At 35.6% G+C, this 25,665-nt stretch overlaps 1 protein-coding gene across 2 annotated transcripts in view; it reads left to right on the plus strand.

The window, feature by feature from the left end:
- Nucleotides 1–25,118, plus strand: part of mroh1 (maestro heat-like repeat family member 1) — a 35,342-nt gene extending 10,224 nt beyond the window's left edge. Inside the window, exons 11-43 of one of the 2 annotated variants that reach the window (XM_084088774.1) lie at nucleotides 405–518; nucleotides 662–735; nucleotides 1,062–1,184; nucleotides 1,572–1,679; nucleotides 4,536–4,680; nucleotides 5,152–5,195; nucleotides 6,313–6,454; nucleotides 7,906–7,958; nucleotides 8,120–8,227; nucleotides 8,633–8,752; nucleotides 9,463–9,585; nucleotides 9,833–9,979; nucleotides 11,070–11,096; nucleotides 11,824–11,946; nucleotides 12,149–12,228; nucleotides 12,377–12,515; nucleotides 12,631–12,726; nucleotides 12,813–12,917; nucleotides 13,827–13,962; nucleotides 14,124–14,236; nucleotides 14,318–14,470; nucleotides 15,057–15,211; nucleotides 15,342–15,507; nucleotides 16,310–16,515; nucleotides 17,385–17,522; nucleotides 17,831–17,945; nucleotides 18,559–18,705; nucleotides 19,047–19,235; nucleotides 20,013–20,162; nucleotides 20,328–20,462; nucleotides 21,118–21,220; nucleotides 21,404–21,469; nucleotides 21,767–25,118. In XM_084088774.1, the coding sequence (XP_083944900.1) occupies nucleotides 405–518; nucleotides 662–735; nucleotides 1,062–1,184; nucleotides 1,572–1,679; nucleotides 4,536–4,680; nucleotides 5,152–5,195; nucleotides 6,313–6,454; nucleotides 7,906–7,958; nucleotides 8,120–8,227; nucleotides 8,633–8,752; nucleotides 9,463–9,585; nucleotides 9,833–9,979; nucleotides 11,070–11,096; nucleotides 11,824–11,946; nucleotides 12,149–12,228; nucleotides 12,377–12,515; nucleotides 12,631–12,726; nucleotides 12,813–12,917; nucleotides 13,827–13,962; nucleotides 14,124–14,236; nucleotides 14,318–14,470; nucleotides 15,057–15,211; nucleotides 15,342–15,507; nucleotides 16,310–16,515; nucleotides 17,385–17,522; nucleotides 17,831–17,945; nucleotides 18,559–18,705; nucleotides 19,047–19,235; nucleotides 20,013–20,162; nucleotides 20,328–20,462; nucleotides 21,118–21,220; nucleotides 21,404–21,469; nucleotides 21,767–21,843 (3,920 nt within the window). In that variant the 3' untranslated portion in view covers nucleotides 21,844–25,118. The remainder of the gene's footprint in view (nucleotides 1–404; nucleotides 519–661; nucleotides 736–1,061; nucleotides 1,185–1,571; nucleotides 1,680–4,535; nucleotides 4,681–5,151; nucleotides 5,196–6,312; nucleotides 6,455–7,905; nucleotides 7,959–8,119; nucleotides 8,228–8,632; nucleotides 8,753–9,462; nucleotides 9,586–9,832; nucleotides 9,980–11,069; nucleotides 11,097–11,823; nucleotides 11,947–12,148; nucleotides 12,229–12,376; nucleotides 12,516–12,630; nucleotides 12,727–12,812; nucleotides 12,918–13,826; nucleotides 13,963–14,123; nucleotides 14,237–14,317; nucleotides 14,471–15,056; nucleotides 15,212–15,341; nucleotides 15,508–16,309; nucleotides 16,516–17,384; nucleotides 17,523–17,830; nucleotides 17,946–18,558; nucleotides 18,706–19,046; nucleotides 19,236–20,012; nucleotides 20,163–20,327; nucleotides 20,463–21,117; nucleotides 21,221–21,403; nucleotides 21,470–21,766) is intronic. The other variant, XM_084088775.1, reaches the window with a different exon arrangement.
- Nucleotides 25,119–25,665: the final 547 nt, after the last annotated feature.

Here is a 25,665-nt window from a genome sequence, read left to right on the forward strand (position 1 = left end):
AGATCTGTACTGAAGCATAAAAGAGCATAAATTAGAAAAAGAACTCCTTACATTTATGAATGGTTACATAGGCACTTTTTTTTTTTTAAAGTTTAGTTTAGTTTAGTTTAGTTTAGTTTAGTTTAGTTTAGTTTAGTTTAGTTTAGTTTAGTTTAGTTTAGTTTAGTTCAGTTCCCAGGTTTTTACCTATTAATGTTCAACTTGGGTCCTAAAACAAAACCTGTCATATACCACTGGTCTAAATAATGAAGCAGAGACTTTATATGGGCTATTTCTATATTGGATCATTTACCATACACCATTGACTAGCTGGTCCATTTATTGGCACAGAACACTGTCAAAGTCTATGATGGTAACTGAGGGTGAACTTGACAAATTTTATATTTTGCTGTTTTTGTTCCCAGCGAACACGTTCCCGGACCGCCTTATAGTGTTTGTGCTCCAGAGGTTGGAGAACAGTAATGAGAGGAACAGAATGGGATCACTGGCTGTTCTCAGACACCTCATCAACTCATCCAGTGAGTTTTAAACATGTAATCAAATACGTCAATGATTTATTTCTCAACCAGACACTCACATCCAGATTGTCATACTTGGTTATGAAAGGATCAGAAATATTTGCTGAGATAGTATTTTTAAAACTCTACTCTGTCTGTTCAAGCCTCCACTATGGAAACCAAGAAGCTCCTAATTCTAACCAGCATCAGGCAACCTCTGGCTGACCACAGCAATAAGGTACATAATAATCTGAATGTGACATGTGACAAAACATGGGTGTTTCATCAACTTTAGGAAATTTTGTCCCAGTGGACCTTTAGAAAATAAACTCCTTTAAAATACATTTGTCACACTAGTTTGTTTAATTTGTCTACTAACATGTTCAAAAGTGAATGTTCATGCATAAGTTTTTTTTTCTTTTTTTTCTGTTGTTATCATTTATGCTGCAGTGTCATTGTCACTGTTATGTATTGTGTTTAATGGAATTATGTGGTGGAAACTTTTAAATGTGCAGAAATTCTGAGTGTTCAGAAAGGTCTTTATGATTGTGTTTACCTGTGCAGGTGAAGAAGAGAGTGGTGCAGGTGATCAGTGCGATGGCTCATCATGGTTACCTAGAGCTGGAGGGAGGAGACATGCTCGTCCGCTTCATCATTCAGCACTGTGCTCTACCAGACACTTATCATGTACAAACAACCTTTACTGGCTACACATTTCATTATCTTACTGCAGTGTCACATGACTGTAGCTGCAACTGAACTTTCTGCTCACTGACCACATTTTAGATTCTGTTTGATAAGTCTACAAATCTCACTTGATTTCCCATGCAACTGCAAGATTGTTAATGATCTATTGTTTCAGACCTCTTTAGCATTCAATTTAGCAAGCTTGTTCAGTACATAGTCCATGTTGAGTCATGTGTCAGTGCATAGCTTAGTTTTTAAATATTTGCATTAGCTGGGGTGATTCCCTTTGTTTGATAGCTTTGAACAATTATTGGTTTTAGCCTAGCTCTAGTTATGCTCGGGGGTGTAATACAATATGGGTAATAAATTGTGTTAATATTCATACAGCGAGGACAGCGACCACCAGACCCAGAGGAAGTGACCAATGAGGCTCTGCGTAGCATGTGTGATAACACACTACATCTTTTCACCACTACAGTGGGCCGGCTGACTGATGTGAGTACACACAATTGTACACCTTCCGCAAACAAGTTAAAATGGTTTCCTTATATGCTTGAAGTCATGGTTCTCATTTCAAAATGTGCAATGTTTACAATTTTTGTGCAACATTATGATTGACTGATATTGCATGTCATTTTATGTATGCCAGGTGAACTTGATGAATGTCATAAAGCTGTCATATCTATGCCATCATTCTTAAGGGGAGCTGCCACTGAAGAATTTGACCTGATTGTCTGGATTTGTGGGGACCAAGTGTAGTGATTTAAAAATCAACCATCAGAAAGTCAATATTGATCTCCCACTGTTCTGAATATTAGGGGGAACATCAATGTCTGTGGTGGTGACAGTCACACTGCCACTAAATCAGACACATGCACATCTGCAATGCGTCTTACTATCTTGAAGACAACTCAATGAAACTCTTATAGTGAGAGATGGGCTTTGCAGTCATTCAGCACAGTCCATCATCTTCACAGCCAAAGTCAGCAGCCTCAGCCCGGCATTGCTGCTTGTAAGAAAGAGTGTCTAGAGAAATATTAGATCTTTTTTCCTGTAAGCTTCCCAACATCAACAGCTGGCCGTTGACAGGGATCTCTCCTCAGCAGACAGACGAAGACAGTTTATGTGCCGATGAGACTGTCTCCATTCACTCTGCCAAAACATATTCAAACGATAACCAGGAAAATGTCAGGAGATGCACATCTAGCCAGACTATTTTTAGATTTTTGTTGTGTCTTACTTGTTAACATATTGTTTTAAAGCCCTAAATTTACACCTTTATGAGATTTATTGTGTGGATTTATCAATGTAGACACTGAAAGCAAATAGGTAAGAGCTTTCCACTGGAAAATTAATACAGTGATTATTATGTTTCATCTTACAAGAAGTTATTTAATCTGATGCAGCGAGTAGCTTCACATTCCTTAAACATCCAAAGATGTTACTTTGTTTAAGTAAGGTCCGATTATTGGTCTGCATTAAGCAAAGAACAACTAAGGAGATTGCTGAAACTGCTAAAATTGGGTCCAGTGCATAATTAATACCTAGAAGGATTGCAGTGAACCATCATCTTTGAGAAAGAAATGTAGTCAGATTTTATTTTTTATTTTTTATGATCCTGATCAGAGATCTCTTAAAAATGTGGTGAAATCAAATCATAGAAAAAAAACAGTTTCTCACAAAACAGTAGAACTCGCACCTATGTGTAATAGTGAAAGTAAGAGCATTTCCACACGCACAATGCAAAGCGAACTCAAGGGATTGGGACTAAACAGCTGTGTAGCCTTAAGAAAATCACTTATCAGTGAGGCTAATCAGGAGGAAAAAAGAGTTGGGCAAAAAAGATTGGACTCTGGAGCAATGGAAAAAGGTCATGTTGTCTGATGAGTCCAGATTTAACCTGTTCCAGAGTGATGGGCATCAGGGTAGAAAGAGATACAGAAGAAGTGATGTATCCATTATGCCTAGTGCCTACCATACAAGCCTGTCAGGGTGGCAGAGTTGCTTTAGTTGGTCAGTTCTAGGTTCAGCAACGCTATGTGCCCAGAAAATGAGGACAGCTAACTACTGAATAAACAGTGGTTTCCATCAATAGATTTTGTCTTCCCTGATGGCATGGGCATATTCCAAAATGACAATACCAGGATTGTTGGGCTCATATTTTTAACCACACAGAGTCCAGAAATTAAAGGGATAGTTCACCCCAAAAATTACAATTTTGTCATCATTTACTCACCCTCAAGTTGTTTTAAACCTGAATTTATTTCTTCTGCTGAACACAAAGGAAGATATTTTGAATGTCAGTAACCAGGCAGTTATGAAGCACCATTGTCTTTCATAGTAGAAGTCAATGGTGCCCCAGAACTGTTTGGTTACAAACATTCATCAAAACATCTTCTTTTATGTTCCACATAACAAAGAAATTCATACAGATTTGGAACAACTTGAGGGTGAGTAAATGATGTCAGAATTTTCATTTTAGGATGAACTATTCCTTTAACCCCATTGAGATTTTTTTGGGATGTGCTGAAGGAGACTACGCAGCGGTCCGACTCTCCCATCATCAATAGAAGATCTTGATGAGAAATGAATGCAGCTCTGAATAGAAAATAATGTTGTGACATTGCAGATGCTTATTCAAACGATAATTTGGCGAATGCATATCCTCTTTTTAAAATTTGCACCCTGTTGACTTCAATGGGGCAAGTTTTAAACCTGCTTTTAGCCTCTTAACATCCTTGATGTGTCATTACAAGTGCCCAGCCATGTGAGTGATTCCTTCAGAGTGAACACGGGTGAATTTGACTGCAGTAGATGTGAAAGATATGAATAAAAATGAAAAATTGTCGAGTTCACGCGCATAGGTTATCACGCGCGTGAACTCGACAATCGACTACTGTGGACTTAAACCGAAAACAGGATGTAAATACAGGTATGTGCGCTGGCTGAATTAACATCATTTTTATAAATATCTTTCACATCTACTGCAGTCAGATTCACCGTGTTCACTCTATGAAGGAATCACTCAAATGGCTGGGCACTTGTAATGACACATCAAGGATGTTAAGAGGCTAAAAGCAGGTTAAAAATTTGCCCCATTTAAGTCAACAGGGTGCAAATTTTAAAAAGAGGATAACACGGTGTAGGCAACACCGATTTTTGTCGTTGTTCTCTGTACTGACAGCACTCCAAATTTACAAAAAAATGAGCTCAATGTTAAAATTGACCAGAGTTCTCCTTTAAACTGTTGTAAGATATTAACGCTTTGCCCTTTATCTCTACACTTTGTCTTTTGTTTACTGAACATAATGTACGTACATCTGAATTGAGTGCATGATATTTTTCATGTAGGTTCTGTGGCCGATGTTGCTTTGCTACCTGACCCCAAATCAGTATGCCAACGCCACCACCCCCTTGTGCAAGAGTTTAATTCTTCTGGCCAATAAGAAGCGAACAGCACAAGAACCCAACTTCATCATCGACTTCAATGCAAAAGGTGTGGACACACACACATATATACAATCATGATGTCACTGATGAGCCTAGTCTTAGACTAAGAGCTTTTCCAATGTCTGACCTGCAAAAACCCTTGAATCACACTTTCTGTCTCCTCCAGCAGCCGCCGTTAAATCTTTTTCTTTTTTTTCGTTGTTGGACTGAAACTAAATTGCACTCGCAGACGTTCTGTTTTCATTGCAAGTCGTTTGCTTTGCCTGTTGAGTCTGTTTCTAATTAGTCAAATGAAAAGTGGTATTTATCAACTGAATAAAGTTTTTTGGGCAGAGGGTAATTGTTTCGTACGCTGACAGTGATTAAATTGAACTCTAGTAGGACAAAAAAGTCCCAGGCTCAGTGATTATTTATTCGTTAATTGTAATGCTTTTGGATCATGTGCTTTACTAATGGGTTACCCTTGTCTGCTCTCCCCCCCTCTCTGTCTTGCTCTGTTTCTTTCCTCTTCCCGCAGGCTATAGTCTTCCCTCACAATATATCCTGATGATAAGGCTCTTGGTAAGTGTCGAATTTCCAGTGTTTTTTTTTTCCTTCTATCATTATAGGTTTCAGCGGGGCAACGAGTTTTACATGCCTCTCTGGACTGCTTGATTCTTGATTCTGGTCAGTTGTGGCATATTTTTGGGCTGCACTTTATTTTACAGTACGTGCACTTACGTGTACTTACAGTGTACTGACCTAAGAAAGTACTGGGTATTATAAGGTAACTACATGGATTAGGTTTAGGTGTAGGTTCAGGTTTAGTACCTAGTTATTAACCAGTTATTGCAATTACTATTATAATACATATTATGTACATGGGGAACAGGACTGTAAAATAAAAGTTCTACCTATTTTTGTATGATGACCATCAAACTGAATATTTCACAATTTTTTGCAACATACCAGTGCTACTTTCATAACAGTACTGTTCATAAGTTTGTGGTCAGTTTTTTTGAATTATTATTGAAAGTAATTAATACTTTTAATCAGCAAGGATGCATTAAATTAACAATAAAGTGACAATAAAGACGTTTACTTTGTTACAGAAAAAGTATATTTCAAATCAGTGCTGTTCTTTTGATCTTTCTATTAATCAAAGAATCATGAAAAAAATGATCACAAGTGTATCATGTTTTAATAAAAATATAGCAGCACAACCATTTTCAGCTGCGATAAGGAATGTTTCACAAGCACCAAATTAGAATGATTTCTGAAGGATAATGTGACACTGAAGACTGAAGTAATAATGCTGAAAATTCAGCTTTGCCATAAAAGGAATAAATAGTATATTACATAAATATTACATTTAAGATTATATTAAAAAATATATATTTTTAAATTGTAATAATATCACAATATTACTGCTTTTACTGTAGTTGTGATCAAATAAATTCAGCCTTGGTGAGCATAAAAAACATTAAAAAAGCGTACTGACCCCAAACTTTTGAACAGTAGTGTTTCAAAACATTGAACACATTGAGATATTCATATACATAATATTAGTGTTAAGCTAACTGTGTCCATTTTTTTGTGTCTCTGTTTCTCCTGATACACTCTTTTGGATCATGATGTAATATAGTCGCTGCTTAATGCAGACCTTAAGCATCTGAAATAAATGTAACCTTTTCCTCAGGTGAATGCCTCGTTCCCATTTCGGTGCAGGGGACACGGTGCTCCCTCCCTGAGTCTGCTCAACTCTATCAGCCCTAACATTCACTCTAAAGCAGAGCCGCTGTGGGAAAATGAGATTCCAAAGCTGCTCGATTTTCTTGAAGGTTTGTTAAAATATACAACAGTGATGTAGAGGATTAGGTACAGGGCTGTTCCTCACAAGGCCACCAGACCACGCCACCTACTGGTCATAACATCCACCTGCATACTTCAGTGTTTCACCATGTTTTCAAAAGTCCAGTCATCTTGAAACTGAATTTGGACATCATGAGAAATTATGTGATCTATGAAAGAATCCATTTAGTGTGATTTGCCTTTGCAAGGAAGCACTGCTGTGTCTAATCTAACTATATAATCTAACTGCGATATTTCAACGAAGTAGGTCAATTTACTGACATAAGAGGTCTTGTTTCTGTATTTAGTCCAGTAACCAGTGGCTTAACTTGGTTTTAAAAAGTGGGTGGGACAGGAGTGTGTGTGTGTGTGTGTCTATGTGTGGGTGGGAGAGTGCTAATACATTGCTTTATCACATATTATGTACTATAACAATTGCAGAAAAAATAACATTATGATATACAGAAATCAATTTCAATTGTACGCTGAGTTTAACTTGTAGACAGAACTCGTTTAATGTGATAGTTTCTTTCATCCTTACATATATACAGTAGTCAACATTTGAAGTAGATCAAAACATTTCCTCAAAGTTATACATGAATTTTTAACAATACCCGTTCTTGTCTTAGGACAACTTTGATAAAAAAAAATATCCACTTCAAATGTTGACTGCTGTAGAATACAATATATTGTTAGTACAGAGTTTCTTCACATCAGTGAATAAATACACAGATCCGCAAGTAAAGCTTGTGTGCCTTTATGGTCCAGGGGTATAACTTTTGTTAAACTTGTTAGAGGTTTTGGGTTCTAATTTGCCCTTGTATAGTTTATTTTTATTTTATTTTTTTTCACATTAAAATTAAAGATGTTCATCAATTATTGTTTATCAAGAGCAGGGACACATTTGTGTGCACTTTGTTTTGTGATTTCATATCACCGGCACCAGATCACCTCTTATTTAATACAAATTAATGCAATTACTACTCTGGTAGTCAGCTATAGATACTTCCTTAGATGCATCCGTTCCGCGAGATGTTTCAAAAAGTGGTGGGGAGAATATTGACCCTACCAAAAAGTGGTGGGGACATGTCCCACCTGTCCCACCCACAAATTCGCCTGTGCCAGTAACTGAAACTTTACAGGTTCGCTCTGTCTTGCTCCATCAGTTTTTAGTCGAAGGAGAGGTTCTTGAATTATCTATGATCTCAAGTGCCTCCCAAAACCACCTGTCCTTAGAGACTCACAAGACAACCAGATGTTTCCAAGATACAGCCAAACTTATGTTTGAATATGAGAACTCCTATTTCACATTCTGCGACTCTTCCAAGATAGTTACATGGTGAAGCTTTAAACACTTCTAATGGGTATCCCATTATCTTTGACTTTTTCCAGAGTGTGGTTTGAATGGATCTCTGACTGAATTTTGTGTTTTTCTAACCAGAATCATCAGAAGAATCTCTGGACAAAAAGAAGTGGGAAGAAAGTTTACTTAAGGTCTGTAGTAATGTGTATGAACTCATAAATGACTATTGAAAAGAAAAGCTTGCGATATTAAAAAAAACTGTTATCAAGAAATCTATATGAATAAGAGAAGAGAACATGGCCAAAGTTATTGATGGTGATTAATCAGACATTGCTTTGTGATTGTGATGAAGCTCCTGTCTAAAACTCTGGCAGCCATTGACGACAGCCAGTGGACCGGTCAGCTTGCAGTAGAAGCCACACGATACTTGCCCAACTACAACAACTCACTGGAGGAGAAGGTCAGTTTAGAAATCCATTTGTGCATCTTCATGGTATAAAAAAAGTAAAGCTTTAATATTACTGACAAGGAACAGTCCACGTCCAATAGCTATTTTTAATTATCATTTTTTTTTTTGTTCAAAAATTAATCATTGTGATTGCAGCTGTTGTGATCATTCATGGAAAAGAACTAAACAAGTGACAGTTTCTTGGTATGCATTGAATGCTTTGTGTAAAAGATTTGAAAAAATATAAATATGTATAAAACAGCAATTCAAGAACATAGGTCTCAGCTTGTTTGGATGTAAAGCCTACATATTGAATGTCTCATGCAGTTCCCCCCAGTGAAATATTTATTTAAATGTGAATTTGACTTAATTTTCTGCATTGTTTTGACAAACTCTTCTTTTTCTCTCTTTTTTCAGAGTTTTTTGTATAGGTGTGTCGGTGTGATTCTCCAGCAGTGCCATAATAAAGAGTTGGTCAAGAAACAGCTGCAGGAGATCCTGATCAGCACTCGCCACAATGATGCAATCGAAAGAACGGTACACCGATCTCAGCGCTTGTACACCGCGCACTTATCAGTTCACATCTGACTTCTGAATTAAGAGAGAGTTTATGTGCTGACAGTCAAACTGCTTGCTCAAGAACAACGTTCAGACAGCACACTAAACCCTCTCTGGGGAATTATGTATCTTAATGCATCCCTTTTACCACACTGTCACAAAAATTATTAAAGCTAAACCAAATATTAGAAAAGAAGTCTAAAGCTAGTCGCTAATTATTCTATCTGTAAATAAAACGAAACATTGGCAAACATTCTAAATATGTATTTTAGTTCCCCTCACTCCACAACAAATCCTTTCAATTTAATGGTATTCTTAACAGAACAGTATAAAACAAACATACATTAAAGTGGCATTCATTAAAAACAACACTTATTATAAACGCTTTTGTGTGCTTGACGCTAATTCCATTATATAGAATATTGGAAGATAAATTGCAGCATGTTTCAGACGATAAAAAAAAACATGACTTCTGGAAAATACGGTAGTCCATACAGTAGTCCGTTTTGACCCATACCTGTATCCAAATTGAGGTAATTATTCTGCTGTGCTATCAGTTATCATTGAGAACATAGATCCCATATAATTTCTAATCATAGATTAGAAATTAGTTATATAAGGGTTTTTGCAGTTATTTAAAAGCTGCTAATTAAGAATAATGGTAGTAACAGGCAATAATTGGTTTGCAGGGTGTTGCCATGGGAATCGGGCTGTGTGCCAGCAGCCATCTCGATGGCACTCTGGAAAAACTGGAGGAGTTTGGGAAGTCTGACGCCTTCAGGAAAGCCTCAGGGATATTTGGTCTTCTCAAAGTAGGGCGAGTTTCATTGTGCTTCTCACATAATACAAAATACAAATATCTTCTTTTTTTTTCAAATCAGTTGTTAAAAACTGTAACATTTAAATTTAGTTAGAAATGGTCTTTTTTTTATAATAATTGTGAAATTTAACAGTGCACAGTGGTCCATTGTAAAAGGATAATTATATTAGGTTTATAAAGCGCTTCAGAAACCGTATTTCACACATGTATCTTGTTGTGTTACTTTTCTTGTCATTCAGGATAAAAACGATGTTGATGTGGAGAAAATGAAAAGCACTTTAATTTTGTGTTACGGCTATGTTGCGTTGCACGCTCCAGAAGATAAGCTCCTCACTCGCATCGATAGTGACATTCTCCAAAACATCTCGAAAAACTTCAACACCAAGGTAAAACACATAGGGCTCAACTGTAACGCTATACTATTTTTTGTCTGCAGCGTAAAAAGACTTTCTGTGGCCCGAAAATACAGCAGTTTTATTGTAGTATTACTAAGTATTTGTAAACTGGTATTTCTAAATTCTAAAATGTTATTATGAGTTTTGGGGTATTAGTCAGTTTTAACTTCTGAGAAAATGGACCAAAAAATATTGATGACTCAACTTGCATTTGCATTGGTTGTTTGTTTGGAGATTTTTGGAAGAACTTTAATTTTCATGCCTCTGTAGTTCTATTATGTTAGATGAACAGCTCATTTATTTGATCAGAATAATACATTAATCATTTCTCATTGTTTGTTATAGTTATAATTTTTTTTTTAAAATGTGTCGTTGCTGTGAGGTGTTTTCCTAAATAAGTCCTCTGAATGTCCTAGTATATGTTGACAAGATTCAGTTGGCTGCTTTTGAGGCTGCAGTTATGACAGTTTGATCTAAACGATTTTTAATGATAAGGATCATTAATTCTCTTTGAGTGCTGAAACATATCTTATCCATATTCATAATGTAATTGTGCGATTTAAAATAATTTCACTCTTAGGGAACCATGCAACTCATTTTGTTAGCATTCTGCACTCCAGTCCAAATTGAATATCGAAGTTGAGTTCGTGTGAGTCTTTATGGGGATTTTTGGAGAATTTTGCTTTGTTTATTCACTGAATTCATTAAAATTAGATGTTTTATATATATACTACAGTAGTCAACATTTAAAGTGGATCAAAACCTTTCATCAAAGTTATACATGAATTTTGAACAGTACCCATTCTTTTCTTAGGACAACTTTATACACACACACACACACACACACACACACACACACACACACACACACACACACACACACACACACACACACACACAAATAACTAAAGGCATTTTGATTTATATCTCAATGTAGTTAAAGTATCTGAAGGGTCACATAATTCATCATTCTGATAGTCCTTTGTGTGCCCAATCATGAAGTTCTGATTATTGTTAAATAAAATGGATTTTCTTTCATGTTTGTGAATTACATTGGATCATTACTTTTATTGTTGTACAGGTTCTGGGAATTAAAGTAGAGACCAAGGTACCGTGAAGGGAAAAGAGATCATGAGGACCTTCTCTCACCTCTGACCTTTAAACTTTAACTCACTTTCTCTTCAGTCTTGATGCTGCAATCAAAACCTTTTGACCCTCTCAAAAAGCTATCTCTTTATTACACTTTTTATGAGACTCGAGTTTAAAAAAAATGTTTGCGCAGATATAAAGCTCTTCATATTTCATCTAAATCTTTAAAAAAGGTCTTTTGGTAAATTAGATATAAAATAAAGATGACATTTTAAAACTTTTACACTACACTTGTAAGTAAAAGATTCATGGTTTTTGAGAAGGTCAAAAAAAAAGCTCACTAACCTGATAATAACCTTTGTCTTACTAAAGCGTCACAGTGTCTAGATACATGGTTTTCTGGATTTAAGGTGGCTTGATTTATCCATTCAACTCTTTTTCTATTGGATCACAATTAAATTGTCGCACATTGTGATTTTCATCTCTTATTGCACTGTTTAAAGTGCAAGTAAGTAAATGTTATGAGTAAAACATGTATATTTATTTATTTAAAATGAGCATGCTGGGTGCAACTTTGACCTGGACATACTTTTCTAATTCCAGGTCTTGATTTGCCTGCTCTGTTTGATTGACATATGCTTTGTTCCATAAATCACAGTTTGAGTGTGTTTTCATCTCTTTCTGTGTGTGTGTGTGTGCGCGTGTGTGTGTGTGTGTGTGTGTGTATGTTCATGGGCATTTCATAGGACATGACTATGAAGCTCAGTCTCATTCATAGTGTTGGACTCATTGCCAAGGCCATCAGCAACAGTGTCCGTAAACAGGGCTTCCTGTTCTCCCGCAAACAAGAGCTGATGGGTGTTATGATGGTGAGAGGTTTGATTTGAAGATCATTCAGTTTTTAATATACAGTATGTTTTCAATGTACTTTCAGTATAAGGAAGATTTCATTTCCATTGGGCAAAATCTAGGAGATGAATGTGGCATAAAATGAAATGTTATTTTGTAAATCTCAGATCAGTTTCAGAATATGATATACCTATTTAGCATTTGTCTTTTATGTTCCTGCAGGATTTCATCAAAGCTGAACCAGCAGATGTCATGCGGACCCCTGTTCGCTATCTGGTTATGACCACATGTGCCAACCTCATGTATCCTACCATTTTAAATCTTTCTAGTGTTCATCTGCGCTATTTTTAAAAAGTTTGTCTTTGTAAATGTATGCTAAACATGTTTGTCCATCGTGATGCTTAATGAAACAGTGCCACAATCAATCAAGAACTTGACTCAAGCTTTCAGAAACTTAGATCCTCCTTTATCAGAAAATGAAAACTTTGACTTGTTAAAAATATGTTTGACTGGTGTTTATGGGCTTCCTACTGTGGACACTCCGGACAAAGCTAAAGATGAAGAAGCCCTGGATCCACAGCAAAGAGAGGTCAGAATAAAATATGCATGTACAGTGCATACGCATCCCTGGGAGAGTGTCTCTTTTGTCTCATGCATGCTTTAAACATAGAGTTTGTTTTTCATTACAATTCTTTTCCCCTCAGGCCTTATATTCAGATACTTTTAACGCTCTTCTTGAATTGCTGAAGAATGTGTTAGCCAGAGATTTGAGTCCTGATGGTCTGCAGTCTGTTTTCAAGGTGAAGTAGTTACTATAAAAGTCACTTGCCATTTTGTAGTCTCTTTGTCTGAACCCCATGTATTGAGTGCTTTTGCTTTTTCTCAGCATATTGAGAGCTGGCTGAGCTCAGGAAAAGAATATGAGCGGGAGAGAGCAGCAAAGACCATGGCAGAGTTACTGCATTTTTATCTGGACCATCTCAGTGTGAAGGTAAAGGACATCATTGATGTGTGTGTGTATATTATATATATAAAAACCTATATGTGTATACAGTATACTATATGTGATGTGTGTTTACAATATATATATATATATATATATATATATATATATATATATATATATATATATATATATATATATATATATATATATATAATATATATTGTGTGTGTGAGAGAGAGAGAGAGAGAGAGAGTAATTACTGATAGGGTCAGTTTTAGCAATTTCAATTTGAATTGCTAGTGTTGGGAAATGTTTCTTCATGTTACAATTCCCATCATGCATCCCATCAACATACTACCGGTAAAACAACTTTTTCAATACTTGTTACACCAACATTCTAGAGGAAGAGGGTTTTATTTGTAAATTATATAAATAAAAAAGTAATCATATCATATTATAATCAAAATATATTTAGATATTATAGATTACAGATATTTGTTTATTAGTCATTATTTTGAAGCGTATTTGTTTGAAGTAACTCTGAAATTATGATGATAAATTTAGCAAGTAAAGTGTTATTTTATGTGTTGCATGAAAAAAGTATTCTGGTTATTTGTAGATTGTTATCCTGAACACTGTGAATTGGTTTGTTTTAGATAAACCTCTCACATCCTTTAAATACAAAGCATTCACTTTAAGTACATATTAGTTTTATTCTGCCCAAGCTAAAATGTTAAGCAGGATAAATTATTTTGGCTTCCTCAAGGCACTGATTAATGAAATATGTGCTTTAGGATTTTTTTTTTTTTTTTTTTTACTGTAGTTAAAATCTTATTAGATCTCATGTTCAGTGCTAATCTCTCTCTCTCTCTCTCTCTCCTCTCTCTCTCTCTCTCTCTCTCTCTCTCTCTCTCTCTCTCTCTCTCTCTCTCTCTCTCTCTCTCTCTCTCTCAGAATCTAGTGACATTCCATAATCTGGGAGCTCTTGTGGGGCGTCTGGCCCCACGGTGCACAGACCCAAACCCTGAGGTGCGGCGGGCAGCCATAGACTGCGTCTATAGTCTAATGTACATTCAGCTGCGCTATGAAGGTACTGCCTTTTTTTTTTTTTTATAGCACAACTCCGTTTTGTCTGACCCAGGGTGGGCTTCAGATTGACAGTGTGTCAATATGAACTTGTTTACACTGTTATCTTGTTCTGGAAATACTTAGAAAAGTATCTTGCCTCTTCCATTTTTCTCTGTTTGACAGGCTTTTCACTGGACTACAAAGACGATTCAGTTGAGGGTCTTTTAGATGTTCGTGAGAAGCTAAGCAATCCTGACCATTCAGTCTTGTACCAAACCTGCTCTGAGCTAACCAAGGTAAATTGCCTCAATGTAATGTTCTCCTAAAGCACTGATGCTCTTTTTCTCACTCTTCACCCCCTGTCTCTTGTGTTTTAGATCATCAGTAAGCGTTTGCCCCAGCAGCAGTTGAGCACCCTGTTGTTTATGCTGTTTGATGGTTTGGTGGACTCTCAGTCCAACTGTTCCAGAGCATCAAGCGTGATCCTCAACACCTTGCTGAAGAACAGAGGTGCTGGCCTGCAGGATCTGGTACATTACACTTTCATCAGATTTTGGGAAATCACATTTTTTCTTTTACTGCCGGCAAGTGTTACATGATCAGTATATATTGGACATGGACAAGCAAACTGATGTAATAAATATCATCTCTATGTATCATCCTATTTATTTGAATGAACTGGTTTGTTGTAAACTGACAATTTATATAAATAATTTGTTTTAAAAAAAAAACTATTCACTAATTAATTGTAATATTTATTGTAGCAAAATATGTAGTTTATATACAGCTACAAGTGTTTGTATGCAATAACATGCATTTTATGCAATTTATGTCATTATTGAACTCTCCAGCTAATCATTCAGACTGGTTTTTGAACTAAATCAACTAATTTATTGAAATATTGAAACTTAAAGAAAAATTAATTCTCAAATTGGACAAAACTTCTATCATGCCCTTGGCAAAAGGCAATAGAGTGGATTTTTAGTGAATAAAAACTTACATTTCAGTCTGTAGTTTAGCTGCTTGAAATGATTAGTAAATGGTAACAGAAAATTAGTTGAAAAGTATTTTCTATAACACAAGAAATTCACTTCTTGTGTCTTGACTCTTTGTCAGGTGCCAGAGATGTTGGAGGTGTTGCACAACCGGCTGCAGGTGATTGGTGAAGAGCAGGTGAAGGTGGCCATCGGTCAGTCCATCCTCATCCTCGCTACACAGCACCTTACGACAGTGGTCAACACGCTCGTCGCCTACCCACTACCATACGACAGGTGATTATTGTGTGTGTTGTTTATGTGCATGGCATTCATTGTCTGGCATGTGCTCCATGATGCTCAAGCATAATAATGATGTGCTTGATGTGTGTGTGTGTGTGTGTCTGTCATTGTGTGTTTTCTCCAGCTGGAGCTGTGAGATGTGGATGGCTCTAGGAGCAGACAGCACTTTGGCCCTGCAAATCATGGAGATGATTATCGAGAAGCTCAGTGTTATGGTTCCCTATGTAGATAAGAAGGAGTCCATGTTAAGACCTGGTTTGTCCAAAGTTGCCACAAGCCAACCATTGGCTGTAAGTTTTAATATATGTAGAATTTGTGTCATTTGGCTTTTAAAACACATAATGCTAACTAGACATAATCTGTCAATTATGCAGAGTCAAGTAATGTTTCTGTATTTACTGAAAGAGAAATGCTGCATGACGCAACAAAATCACAACAAAGCAAACACAATCCTTGTGAAGCAGGATGTAGGGATTTTACTTTGAGCTTCATTTCCCATCCTGACATGTCAAGTGTTTGGCAATGTTATTGACAGTCACTGCTTGTTGAAACAAATACTAGTAGATGCGATTAATAGCTTGATTCTTTACTGTTGCATTAGTTAAGAAATGGTGTTAAACTGTTAAACCTCTTTTATTCCTTTTATTTATTATGGCTTTCACTACCACTGAAAAGTTTGGTGTCAAGTGAATTTTTTTTTTTTTAAATGTTTTTGAACATCTCTTTTGCTCACCAAGACTGTATTTATTTGATCAAATATACATTAAAAGAGTAATATTGTGAAATATTACAATTTAACAACTTTTTTTCTATTTTGATATTTTTTAAAATGTAATTTATTCCTGTGATGGCAAAGTTGAAACAAGTGTACTGCTTAATATTTTTGTTGAAGTTTTATTTGAAATATAAATCTTTTGTAATCTTATCAATTTCTTTATTTTCACTTTTTAATGCATCCTTGCTGGATAAGGGAATTAATTTCTTTAAAAAAAAAAAAAAGCTACCCTCAAACTTTTAAACGGTAGTCTGTTTGTCAGTGCAGTGTCCTGTTTGATAATTAATAGTTATTGATTTTTATTTCATGTTTTCTAGATGACATGTGCCCTTCGTGAGATGATGCTGAATGGTCAGTCAGCTGACGCCGTGGTGTGTCTGTTTCCAAAGCTCTTCAGCGCTCTGCTTTTGCGTTTGGGTTCTAGCGTGGGAGTTCAGCTACCTAAAGATCTCAACAGCAACAGCATCATTTCAGACCGCAAAACAACCAACAAAAACAATGTGGCTTATTTTGATGTGTGCGGGTGAGTGGCATACGTATGCAATTTTGTGCTATTGTGCTTATTCAGAGTTACACTGTGAACACAGTGGTTCTCAAACTTTTTGACTCTGTTGTAATTGTGAGAAAGCTACTTGTTTTTAATCTTTTTGGGTATTTACAGAAACTGTGAATATTGTAATTAACTATGATTCCAGAAATTTCAAGAACTTGCAGTTCTTGATTTTATGTGTTTCTTTTCAAAATAATTTAAATAGAGATTGGAGGGTTTTTTCAGTATTTTAATGTCAATGATAATTTATTCATTAATATACTTTCCTCTTAATTAAGATCACTCCCTCAGCCTCGCAGCAGCGTTAATTAATTTTTTGTCATTAACTGCCAAAGCAATATAACACAAAGTATAGCGTTGTAAGTGTATTACATTTTTTTTTAATGAAAATATGAAAAACTTCACTAGATTTGCGATGTTGATGATAACTGTGGAAACACGTTATCACAGTCCGTGAAAAGGGTTCATATTTGTTTAATGTGAGAAGAAAGAGACCATGCAGTGCTATGAGTTCAGTGTTTAGGAAAATGGTTGTTAGTTTTTATTTGTCAAATATACAGTTTAGCGGTCATTATACAAAAAAAAGTAGCTTTTTGACAATTTGAAGAATAAAATAGCACCATGTAGTTAGAAATGCACAAAAAAATTCACCAAATAGATGTGCTTATTTGTTGTTTAGCTTAGCAACATACTGTCATGCTGTCTAAAAAGGGGTTTCAAATCAATCGCTTAGGAGGTTTCGTTTTGGGTCGGATGGTGAATTTGAAGGTACGGAAGCAGCTCAGGATTTGATATGGAGTTAATAAGACATCTGTGTTTCTCTTTGCTGTGTGTGTGTTCAGGGTGGCAGTGGAGGCCCTGCGGATCCTGCTGGGTCGAACTCAGCTAGACGCTGTCGTGAAACCATTAGATCAGGAGGGAGCTTGGGACAAGATGAAGGACCCGCAGCAGCACACAGCAGGAGTCACTCTGCTCTCCAGGTGCTCTCACACCTGTCCTCCGTCATACACCAGTTCTCTCGGACTGTTTGTTGTTCTGCTATGTTAAAGGAGATGTGTATAACCATAGAACTGTTCTTGAAGACACAGGATGTGTTCAATTACAACATTTTTAGAGTGCTACACGTCGAATTCAAGTTGTTGTCTCATGCTAAGTTTTTGTGGAAATTGGCAAGTTCAGAGTAATAAATAATTGTTCGAATTAACACGCTGTTTTCTGTCTCATTGTGGTAAGATTAAATGTGGTCTTCTACAATACTAGATTTTGAAAAAGCTATTCTTTCTATCAGAGCAATGGCAAAGCATGCTGGTCCAAGACTCCCCGCGATTGTGGAGAGTCTGTGTCCTTCTCTCTGTAATATTTACGAGTGCCAGAGGATCACAGTCACAGCCTTCTTCTCTGAGGTGAGAACATTTTGATTTATGTGATTTTAAGTTTTTTAACAGATAAAATGTCTGCTTAATTCAAAGCTTAGTAACAATGAATAGCTAAAGACTAATTATTTTACAAAATAGTTAAAATAATTTTTATTTTTTATTTATTTTTTTAACAGTAGTTTATTTTATACTACTGTTCGAAAGTTTGGGGTCAGTATGATTTTTTTTTTTTTTTTTTTTTTTTTAGAATTTTTTTAAAGAATTGAATACTTATATTCAGCAAGGATGCATTAAATTGATCAAAAGTTACAGGAAATTACATTGTTACAAAAGATTTCTGTTTCAAATCAGTGCTGTTTTTTAAACTTTCTATTCATCAATGAATCCTTAATGTTTCCACACAAAAAATATTAAGTAGCACAACTGTTTTCAATATTAATAATAATAATTACAGGCTAATTTTACATTCTATAAACTAAACTTTGGCCTGTTCTTGTATTCACCCCTTTAAGTCCAATACAACTTAAATTTACCAGCGTTACATAAACAAAAAATACTAAGTACATGTTCTTACATCTTACTGATATTTTCAGATGTTGCTAGATTCAAATGTCAAGATTTATTTGTTTACTCCTCCTAGCTGCTGAACCACCATGTAGTGACTGAACTGATGATTTTGGACATGTTGATGAACAACATGATGGAAAGAATTACTGACACCTGCGGTACTGTCCGGATGCTGGCGGTACGAGGCCTGGGGAACATTGCTGTGGGCTCACCTGAGAAGGTACAGAAGCTCTGCTTGACATCTGAAAACACTATTTTGATGAAAATTCTAATTGATTTTTTTAGGCAGTGTTTCTTGGCAACAGTGTGAGATGCATGGGAACTTGTTTATGCAACAATCAGTAAGGAAACATGCAGAAAATTGTCTGTAATCAAAAATTGTACCTAACAACTGCTGCCAAAAAGTTCCCCATGTTCTCCATGCCCTCCATTGTTCTGCTCTGATTTTTTTCTTCTGTCTGTCGTCAAATGAAGTTATGTCATTACTTTCAAAAGCTTGGTAACAAAATCAGTCTGTTAAGTGTGTAAATATACGTTGCTAAACTTTTTTTTCTCATTCAGGTGAATAAGTATGCAAAGGAGCTTCTAGCAGCCATGAGTTCAGGAATGGAAGAGAAGGATGATCCAGGGAAACTCATCACACTGGAGGCCATGTCAGGAATGTCCAAGATATTGCTTTACCTGGACCAAAAGAATGTCCAACTGCTTGTGGTTTACATCTTCATGAAGATAAAACCCTTTCTGGAGAATGTGAGTGTTGAGAGAAGGCACAGAATATGTAAATCACAATTATGAAGCTGTAAACATTGTATTTATTCTAATTTAAAAAATAATAATATCAGTTTGATGACCGATAAAAGTTTCTTTGGTGTCTCTACTTTTTTAAATACATTAAAAAGCACAAGTCAAATGTTTCCACAACTATTTATGTTACATAAAATAATTACCAAATATATTGTGTGTGTGTTCCACATTTGGAACCTTTTCTACTGCATGGCAGAAAAATAATAAAAAATAATTTAATTAATAAATAGATAATAATAAAAAATACTATTAAAAATTGTTGAGCTCTTGCACACAAATTTGAGGTTAACACAAATTATGGTTTCGACTGCATACTGTTCCTATACTGTACCAAGAAAAATTCAAGAAAAATGTATAAATGTTGTCTATTCAAATATCAGCTTTAAACTGTATGTACACATGTCCTTGATTTTGGTATAATGGTTGCACAAGTTTCAAACAATAAAATACAATTTTAAAATTTTAAACTTTAAAAAAAAAAACACTTTAGTTTGACTTTCTGAAGTTGACAATCAACATTTTCTAAAGGGTTAACACCTATATTGACTGACAATTTTCTTGAGAAAATCTTGGTACAAATACTGTAGGTGCTAAAATATTTGACTTTTCTCAAGTAAATTCTTGGTTATTCTTGGTAAATGCAGGCTGTTAGAGTACAGTGTTTTGGTAGTGGATTTTGTTGTTTAGGCTTTACTCAAAAGATCTTTTGTCATGTTCTGTCAGGAGAACGATGAGATCCGATGTGCTTCCATCATGCTCTTGGGAAACCTGTCAAAGTTCGGCTCAGGTGAGCCCATCTTTAAAGACCAGATCCACAATGTTCTGGTCAGCTTGTTGTTGCACCTCAATGATCCCAACCCTCAAGTGGTCAAGGTCAGTGTTTAGTCTGTACACACTCCTACAATGCTTGCTTTTGTTATAATAGGTATAAATATTGAAATTTAGTTAAAAAGGATTATGCAAAAACCAGAAGACTTTCAAGAATAATAATGGAAATATTGCATGTTTGTGTTTATGTGTGTGTCTTTGTTCCCCTAGGCATGTAAGTATGCCATGCGCGTGTGCGCTCCAGTTGTAGGCTCAGAGCAGATCTCTGCCATGTTCCAGAATCATCTTCTTGAGGAGAAGGGTCTGCACTATGGAGAGTTCATTAATGACCTCACCAAATACCTAGTATGGCAAGAACCTAAACTTAATTATAAGTACACGCATAGAATAACTGCACAGTACATTCTGTTCATCTCTCTGCATGCTGATGAGTTGACTGATTCCCTTTTATAAAGATTACTGTTATTATAATCACTGTGCTATGCCACATATGCATGTATATTTGTATTCTTCTTTGATATACTTAATGTTTTTAATGTTGTCAGCAGTTTTAGTTTATATACGGGGACTAAAGTCCAGTTCACACTGAGAGCAATAACTATAACGATAACTATATTAGCGTCCACACCAACACACAATATTGTTCTGTTTATTACAAGCATGCACCACATTTTGGTTGTCTGCTGCTTTAAATGCTCGGGCTTTTTAAAGCAGAATGGATTCTGATTGGCTGTTAATGTTTTTTTATCATCCATCAGCTGGATTTTTTTTTGCGAACATTGTGAAAGTGTTTCCAATGATATTGTTCCTCTGTGCCATTATTGTTATAGTTGAGGCGGGGACTCTGCAATCCTTTTAAATTTAGAACGATTTTTTAAAATTATATTTATCGTTAAAGTTACTGTCCTTGGTGTGAACGGGCCTGAACAGATTATTACTGATTGTTACTGATAATTTTGTCCAAAAAAAACAAAAACAATCATAATGTGTGTTCGCAAAGATCCAGGATTTCCCAGGCATGCTGAACTTCTACCACATCACAGTCATTCAGTTCTTCAAGAGTAACTGGTCTGAGATCAGAGGCGGTGCTGCCATGTTCATTGGTAAAAACATTTTTTTTATTATGATTATTTTGTTTAGTATTGCAAATATTTATGCTTCATTGAATAGTTGTTTTTAACTTTAAATAATGCAATACAATATTTAAAATAACTTTCTAGTATTTATATATTTTTTTCTACTATTATTTTGTGATGGTATTGTAACCGTGTTTTGTGAATTTTTAGGGTTTTTGCTTGGAAACCTTCCTGATGAGCATTTCTCCCATATGAATATGGGGTCAGTGACCAAGGGTAGGTACAGCAGTTCTATAATAATATCTGCAGTCAAGAGAAATATTTAAGGAAAGACAGCACATCCTTGTTATTGTGCTACATTTGCTGTTTCTTGGCACCTAAGGAATCTATTATTTTTGCTTCTATTTTAATAATGATTTTGTCTGGTAGTGCATTGTAGAATGTATTGCTGTTGAAACTCTTAAATACAGTAAATGCACCATGCTCTTGGTTGGTTATCACCTGACTTGTATGTTCAATGAAACTATAATTTTTCTTTGATTAATGGACTAAGTTATTTTTCCCTCTCTCCAGGTCTGGTGATGCTGCTGCAGGATCCAGATCCTCTCGTGCGGGTGAAAGCCGCTGAAGCCATGGGGCATTTTCACTGACGTTACCTCCACTCTACAGCCAATCAGATTGGTCTTTGATTTTAAGTTTGTTGCTTTGAATATGGAGGAAGCCTTGAATTGATGTTCTAAAGGTTTTTTTTTATTATTTTTGACCAAAGACTGTTCACTAGTTCTGTAAGAAAAGAGAAGAATAAAAAAAGACATGTATTGACGTTACAGCACTTTTACTGCAAGTACTCTCAGTAATACTGTGTGTGATCCCTAGAGTGGGGTTTTTCACCAGCGGTGATTTTAAATGTAAGGTATGTACTTGCAAGCCCTTTACAAATGAGATTTACTGAAAGTTTGTATGCAAATATTGCTGGTATTACTTGCTTGACCATTCCTGTCGCGTGGTAAATGCATTTCAACACTTCATTAAAGGGGTCATGAATTGACATGTAAGAGGTCACTGTACAATAAAAAGCATTCTATACGTTTCAGAACTTAAAATTTCCTTGTTAGTCCAAAAAACATCTTTTATTGAAACCAAGCTCTGAAAATGACTTTTCAGATTTTGGCACATTTATGACATAATAGTGTGACTAAAGACCGCCTCTGCAGAATCAGATCAGTGCCTACTTCTACATCATCAAATCTTTTGGCGCGTTAGTGAGATGAGAAGAGCGATAAATGATTATCACTAGACTAAAAATAACATTACCTATGTACGATAGGAATGCAGGTTATTTATTTTCAACTATGTGAATATCTCTTATTTGTTTGTACGGTACATTTCACTGTGGATTCTTTGGTAAATCAGTCGTAATTTCGGCGCAAGCTTTGCAAACAGACAGTAATGCACCAACATGTAAGTAACAGGGTTAATTCTAATGCCTGATCTGCAATCAGTGATTTCTGATATGTAATGATTTATGTTCAGTCAGATGTTATTTGTCTCAAAATCGTTTATTTCTGTTTATGCGTCAGTAAATTAAGCCAATGAATAAATGGTCAACTTCACATCGTTTCTCTAAGTAGCACAAATATAATCTGTTATTTAAATTGTGATAATTATATACAGAAAGCTCTGGAGCTGTCAATCACACAGCGTGAGTTTATCAGTGACTGAGTTCTGGACTCCCGCCAAAACTCCCATTATAATTAATGACGCTTTCTACACTGCACAATGACTCTCTTATTTACATCTTGTTTGCACTGTTAGTTATGATGAAGTAGAGTAGAGATCTAAATATAATGTAGAGAGTATATCTAAAAATAGATCTAATGCTATAATCTACACTTTTCATGATTAGTTAATCTCGATAGCTGTAATAGTAAAAACTTAGTAAAAGTTTTCGAGAGAGTTACACAATTAATACTTATTTCATATGCAAAGGTTTAAGCCAATCATAGCAGTGGGCGTGTACATCTCACAGCAGACATGCCCCTTAAAACTAGAGGGACTCATTTTTCATACTCGTTTTGCAAAGCATCTGTGTAGCTGAAACACCAGTGCCAGCCTTTCTGTGGCACTTGTCTTGTTCCGTTTTGTAAGTTATATCTGTGAAATTAATGAATTCACAAGTGTGGCCACTGTTAAATAAATGTTAATTAAATTGATTATTTTATCCTAATAAACAGGGCAAAAAGTGATGATGGTATGGTACATCCACTATTTTTACAAGTTTGGTACCTACTGTACAGTGTCCTCAAGAAGTAGTTGGACATACTATGAGATGCTATATAAGCACAGACTCGTAAATTAAACTTTTGATGGAGTGGGTCTATTTCAATGTAAATGGCCTAATGTCTTAATTCCTTTAACTGATTAACAATTAATGAATTAGGGAACAAACACTTAGTAAACTGCATTGGTGTGATTCTCAGTCTCACAAGAGCCAAAAATTAATTGCAAGCATTACACAGTCTTAGTTAATGAAAATGATTAGAAGTCAAATGTCTTTAGATATTGTCTTAGTATATACACTACCGTACAGGTTTGGGGTCCTTAATTTATTTATTTATTTTATTTTTTTATCTGCAATCTTTTTTTACAAAAGATTTCTATTTCAAATAAATGCTGTTCTTTTGCACTTTCTATTCATCAAAAAATCCTGAAAAATAAATCACATTTCCACAAAAAAATATTAAGCACGACTGTTTTCAGCATTGATAGGAGGAATGTTTCTTAAAGGGTTAGTTCCCCCCAAAATTAAAATTCTGTCAGTAATTACTCAACCTCATGCCGTTCCAAACCCGTAAGACTTTCGTTCATCTTCGGAACACAAATGAAGATCTTTTTGATGAAATCTGAGAGCTTTCTGTCCCTCCATTGACAGCTACACAACTACCACTTTGACGCTTTAAAAAAGTTCTTAAAGAGATTTTAAAACTAATCCATATGAATTGAGCGAATTTTAGTCAAAATTTTCTGAAGAGCAATCTTCAAAGTCACTTTGACACGATCACTTTATATGATGAACAGATTGAATTTAGGCTTCTATACTTAGGCATATAAACATCAATCCTACGGGTTTTTTGGGATTTGAATTTTTGGGTGAACTATCCCTTTAAGCATCAATTAAATCAGCATATTAATGATTTCTCAATGATCATGTGACACTGAATGTAGGAATAAATTACATTTTAAAATATATTACAATATAAAACAGTTACTGTAATTAGTAAACATATTTCAAAATATTGTTTTTACTGTATTTTGGTCAAATAAATGCAGTTTTGGCAAGCATAAGACTTCTAACAATTATTTAATTTTTTAATCTTACTGACCCCAAACTTTTGAACTGCCTGTCTATTCTTTTCTGCAAAACAGTGGATCCTGTTTGACACTATGAAGAAGAGCTGAGGCTCTGGGTGTGGAGAGAGAGAGAGAAAAATATTACAACTCCTTTGTTGCTCATTGTGTTGAATATGCATTAGCACAAGTCAATCAAATTAAAGTGCTTACTACGAACAATTAATCTAAACGCTTTAGAATGTAGCAATTAGTGGCAGTTATTCCTGGTCAGGAATGTGGTCAGGAATCTCATGTGGTAATGACACTGGGATTCATTATTGGAGAAGTCACTGAAATTGTGTTTGTTTCTGGGATGGATTTCAGAGCAATCAAACTCACTGAAGGTTTCACAGGTCTGCTGGTCAATCATGGTATTGGGTGTTACGTTTGCATCTTCACATCAATTTGTTTATATGTCTGTTGTTTTATTTTTTGACAGGATTGTTTTGTATCATGTAAAGCTGATCTCTGGATGATGGAAATGACAATATGTAGAACTGAATAAAAGTTATTAGGCTATAGGCCTACATGACAACCCAGACCTCAACTCTCATGTTTGTTTAATTGATAAAGAGTGCCGGAAGTTCACACACGTCCTTTTTTTTTTATTTTTTCACAACTTGCTGACCTTAAAATTGTGAACGGTAGTGTGTATAAGCTACAATGATTTTCGTAAAACATTAGACGAAATCCTTCCAGTCTGGTTGGTGCATCCAGATTTGAGCTAAGGAGTGGTCTGATATTTCATGGTGGCCTTAGACACCCTTAGTACCTTGGAGAACCGTAATGATATTCATTCAGTAAAATGTTATAGGCATATATGTCAAAGGATCATGCTATTACCATCTGATTCCATCGAGCATGGTACCGCGACAGCACTTTTCTCTACTGGAACGCACTACTGTATGTATTTCACTTCCAGATGTAGCCACAAGAGGCCGCCACAATGCGAGTTAAGGAAGCCCCTTGACACATCCAGCATTAAAAGCTGACTAACAACATAAATGACGAGCCTAACCGAATGAGACTGCTCATCCAACAATAATTCTACTGGACCAAAAGGTCAAAGCTACCTTGATTAG

The sequence above is a fragment of the Abramis brama genome (assembly GCF_963993115.1).
Source record: "Abramis brama genome assembly, chromosome: 17".
Classification (NCBI taxonomy): Eukaryota; Metazoa; Chordata; class Actinopteri; order Cypriniformes; family Leuciscidae; genus Abramis; species Abramis brama.